This window comes from Vigna angularis, chromosome 6 (assembly GCF_016808095.1).
Source record: "Vigna angularis cultivar LongXiaoDou No.4 chromosome 6, ASM1680809v1, whole genome shotgun sequence".
NCBI classification, from domain to species: Eukaryota; Viridiplantae; Streptophyta; class Magnoliopsida; order Fabales; family Fabaceae; genus Vigna; species Vigna angularis.
The window spans coordinates 34,146,879-34,151,569 of NC_068975.1; the positions used below are offsets into that span (position 1 = coordinate 34,146,879).

Here is a 4,691-nt window from a genome sequence, read left to right on the forward strand (position 1 = left end):
GATTTTGTATACACACGTACACATACATAAATATCATGAAATAAAATGATACCAATAGTGAAACTTTAAGGCATCAATGAGGCAGTGTTTACATATATATCATTAACACGAAGATTACAGTTTTACTTACACATACAGATCTTAAATACGATTGAACTAACAAAGAAAAGAACATAAATAATCCAAAAATCATATCAGGAAAACATATGGTTATTGAAGCAAACATGGAGCAGAGGTTTAAGATTGACAAAAGATGTTTATTCCTTTGAATTAGAAGCGAGATTGATGGTCACTTTTGGAAGCTTCTTTATCTTTCTTCTTTCCCTTCTTTTCAGCAGGTTTCTCAGCCTTGTGGTGGTGGCTTTGAGGAGGTTGAGCTTGATCCATGAAATCTGAGATATCGAAATGCACACCAGGGTCATTAGCGTGGTAGCTACCGCCATACATGATGGAATTGTTGACGGCTTGGAAGTTGCTGTTGATAAAGGTGGTCAATGCTTCAGACTCACCAACACCAGTTTTGCCTGATTTTTCATCTAATTCACTTCGCAGTGTTGCTCCATCGTTGGTTCCTGCAAGGGTAATGATCCTGGTGTCATTTTCATCCTCCTTCTCCAAATGGTGGGTGGAGTTGTTATCAGTGACACGATGAGTGATTGCAGACACCATTTTTCTGATTTCAGTGTCCAAACTTTTGTGTTTGTCGCCTTGCGCAGGAGGAGATTGAGCTGATTCTGAAGGCATGGCTGGCTTAACAACAAAAGTGTGTAAGAGAGTTGAAAACATGATTTATTTATATTGCAAGAGGCGAAAGAGTTATAGTTAAGTTCTTGTGCGAATAACTTAAAGTGTGTGGAATGACTTGAATGAGCAGAAAAATAAGCTAAAGAAAGAATTGGAATTGCTTGGCAATGAGTTAACTTGTTATACTTGTTTATCTGCCATGCTTCAGTCCTTACCATTTCCAAGGGAAAGAATCGTTGCTTCTGCATGGAAACTTTACGTACACACTTAAACAACTTCTTGGTTTTCGAAATCTTCTGAACCCTCCATCACCATCTTTCACATTCTTCTTTTCCTTTTACTTTCCATATTCTCTTAAGTTGTTGAAGTATTAGTGTTCTCTATAATCAACCATGTAGATTATATAATATCTTATCAGTTAATCACTCATCATTTATATAATAGTTATAGATTATTTGTAGAATATGTTTCATGTAGTAGTTTAATATTATTAAATTTTCAAAAAATTTCATTTATTTGAATATTTAGAATATATAATAACTTAAACATTTTATTATTTGTAACTAAAATTTAATCATAATATCTGAAAAACCATCATTAAAATTAAAAACTTATTAATTAAAATAGGTTTGACATTCCGAAAAATTTGAACATTTGTACTTCAATATTTTAATTTATTTTATACATCGTCAAAAAGTTATATAAAATAAATTAGTCGTATACAGTTAAAATACTTTTAGCTTAAAAAGAACTTTTAAACTAAAAGATGTATTTTTTGCAAAAATATTGTAGCTATTATGCTTAATACTAATTAGTAGAACGATTCTATTAATCCAAAGTGTTATAATAGGATTAATGTAAATATTTAAGACAAAAAATATGGTACATTGGAAAGTAAAATAAATATAATTAGTATAATTTTATTTATAGAAAATATTAAAAGAGTTTAAAGATTTAAAAGTTAAAATTGAAAATAATCTCAAATTTAATTTTTTCAATAAAATAAAATAAAATAAAAAAATTAATAGCGTATTAAAATATTGATTTATATAATTTACATCTATCTTGTATTTCATCAAATACTTATAATTTAATAAATTGAGTTAATACTTATGAGTTGTCAATTGTTACGAAATTTCTCCCACGTAATTAAGGTTGTAGAGAAATACTACTTTCTCTACAATTATCATTTCTGGTTTAAGCATTGAATCTCCTTCCTTAAAGGATATCTAGTCACTTAATTAAACAATATATAAAATCTATATTGTTAAAGTTTTCATATATCAAACTCATCCGCAAACAATCTCTATCGGTAAACTTCCTAATCAATGAACAAAAATATATAAAAATGAAAAAACTTATCTTAACTTAAAATCACATACTCTTAAACAAATTATAGACTTATCTTAACTGAAAATCAAACATATTGATGTAGACTTGAACTAACATATATTAATGTTTTCAAATTTAATCATATACTTAAAAAATAAATAAAGAAGTAAATATATAAAAAAATTCTCACATCAAAAGTTTTAATAGGTAAAATTTAACGTATTTTCTATTTTATCTTCTATTGGTAAACTGACTTAAAAAGGAATAAGAAGATGACTAAAAACATTTTAAAAGAAAATAAAGGAAATTTAAGAAGTTTAAGTTTGAAAAAGATTGTTGTTTTAAAAATAAAAATAAAATTTATTTAAAATTTGCATATATATATATATATATATATATATTGATGTAATCTCTTTATTTAATACTTCTACAAGTATAAATATTAATTTTTTTTTATTTTAAAATTTGATTCCTTAATACTTCTGAAAAGTCTTTATAAACATCTTACCAAAAAAAGCAATTATTGACGTCATCTTCCTTCATTATCCTTCTGTAATACAAGAGTGAAAGATTCAGACTGTGTTCACTTTGAGGTGATACACTGTTAAGGAGAGAAAGAGAGCGATGGATTAAAAAAATATCGTGTTCACTTGCGTAGTATTGTGAGTGATGAATCGGAGGTAACAGCGAGATTCACGTACTGTAGCATCACTCTCTTAACTGCGATGATTTGCAAGGAAGAAGGGTGATTTGCCTAATCTGCCCTTTTGTGATTTGTTATTATTCTCATACAATAATAAAATATCAAACCACCATAATACTGTGTATTCACGAGTGCCTGCATGCCAAAAGAACAGTGAAGATTCCTGAAGCTACAGCCATGGTCACACAGTGAAGATTCCTGAGAAGCTACAGCCTTGGTCACGTTGCACAGGAAAGATTCCTGCTCTTGATAATACACAACGCTGCACTGCACTGCTGATATAGCTTTTTGACCATGTATTAATATGGTGTATGTATGCTGTATCTGTTTGAACGAGAAGAAGAACTGTCTACTGCTGTGCAAGGGAAAGGTGGCTGGGTGTGAAGAAGAAAAAGGAGGTGAGGTTTCTATAGCACTGTGTAACGAAATTTGCAGGAGTAGTGGTGTTTTTGAAGGGAAGGAAATGGCTGCCAGGGGGTGTAGACGAAGAAGAAGCTGGGTTACGGGTTGCTGCCAGCGGGTGTAGACGAAGAAGAAGCTGGGTTACGGGTTGGTGCATGGTGTATCCGGTTACCATTTCACAAAAGTGAGAAGCCATATCCGAATATGGTTTTTTGGATTCCTAGGTGCATGTATCCGGATCACTGAAGCTCGTATCCGGTTACAGCCCTTTCTTCAATTTCCATATTTGGTGTATCCGGATCAGTTGCATTTGTATCCGGTTACAACCATCTTCTTCTTCTTCTTCTTCTTCTTCGTTACAGCCATCTTCTTCTTCTTCTTTCGTTACAACCATCTTCTTCTTCTTTCGTTACAGCCATCTTCTTCTTCTTCTTCTTCTTCTTCTTCTTCTTCTTTCGCTCCTGCTGCTTCTTCTTCTTCTTCTTCTTTCGCTACTGCTGCTGCTTCTTCTTGGTCCGTTGCTGTTGGTGCTTCTTCCCGGTCCGCTGTTGGTGCTGGTGGTGTTGCTGCTTCTTCCTGGTCCGGTGCCGTGGTGCTTCTTCCCGGTCCGCTGCTGCTGCTGCTGCCGGTCTACTGCTGCAGTTGGGCCATTCTTGTTGTTGTGGCTGAAATGGCATGAAGGTCACCAAGGTGGAGGATGTGGAGGGAAGGATGGACACTGGCTGGGAGTCTGTGGATGGTGACGAAGCTGACGATGCACAACCAGCCTAACCTAACCTCTGTTTTGTTTGTGTTGTAGGTGAAGGACTTCTGAAGAAAGTGAAGGTACTTGTTGTTTAACTTGTGGAGGTTAAGCTTGTGAAGGTCAAGGTTGGAGAACTTCATCCACTTGGTGTATTCGTGGAGTGTGGTGAAGGTTGAAGGAGTTAGCTACTAAAGTTGAAGGAGTTAGCTGAAGTTCCAGTATTACCAAGGTTTATTGAAGGTATATGATGGTTAAGAAAGTTTTTATTCTAGTATTGTATACTATATTCATAAGTTTCTAATCTCGTTGCCATTTTTGTTGTATTAGGGTTCTAATCTCGTTGCCATGTTTGTTGTATCAGGGTGAAGGTTTCAAGTGGACGTGCATTGCAGAGTGAATCTTCATTTTGATAGGTCTTCAAGAGGTATTTTTTAATGTATATTTTAAGTAGTTGTTTATATTAAATATGTAAATATATGAAATGTGTGTTAGATTATATTTTCTTTTATTATAAGTCAGTGTGAAATGTGTGAATATAATGTGTGAATATATGAAAATAATGTTTTAATTTTTTTAATTTGCTGTTTGTAAATGAAGATTGAAGAGATGAATGTTATTGCTCGTTTATTTATAATAAATAGCCTAATGTTTTTTAATGTGTTATTTAAATATTTTTGTTTTGTTTTTAAGTAATTTATGATTGTATTAATGTATATTGTTCATGTATGAATATATGATATATGATATATGAATGTATTAATGTAT

General features: G+C 32.4%; 1 protein-coding gene across 1 annotated transcript; it reads right to left on the minus strand.

Moving 5' to 3' along the window:
* Window positions 1-771, minus strand: LOC108342573 (uncharacterized). Its single transcript, XM_017580363.2, has one exon. The coding sequence runs from the start codon at window positions 742-744 to the stop codon at window positions 271-273; it is 474 nt and encodes a 157-aa protein (XP_017435852.1). The 5' UTR covers window positions 745-771; the 3' UTR covers window positions 1-270.
* Window positions 772-4,691: the final 3,920 nt, after the last annotated feature.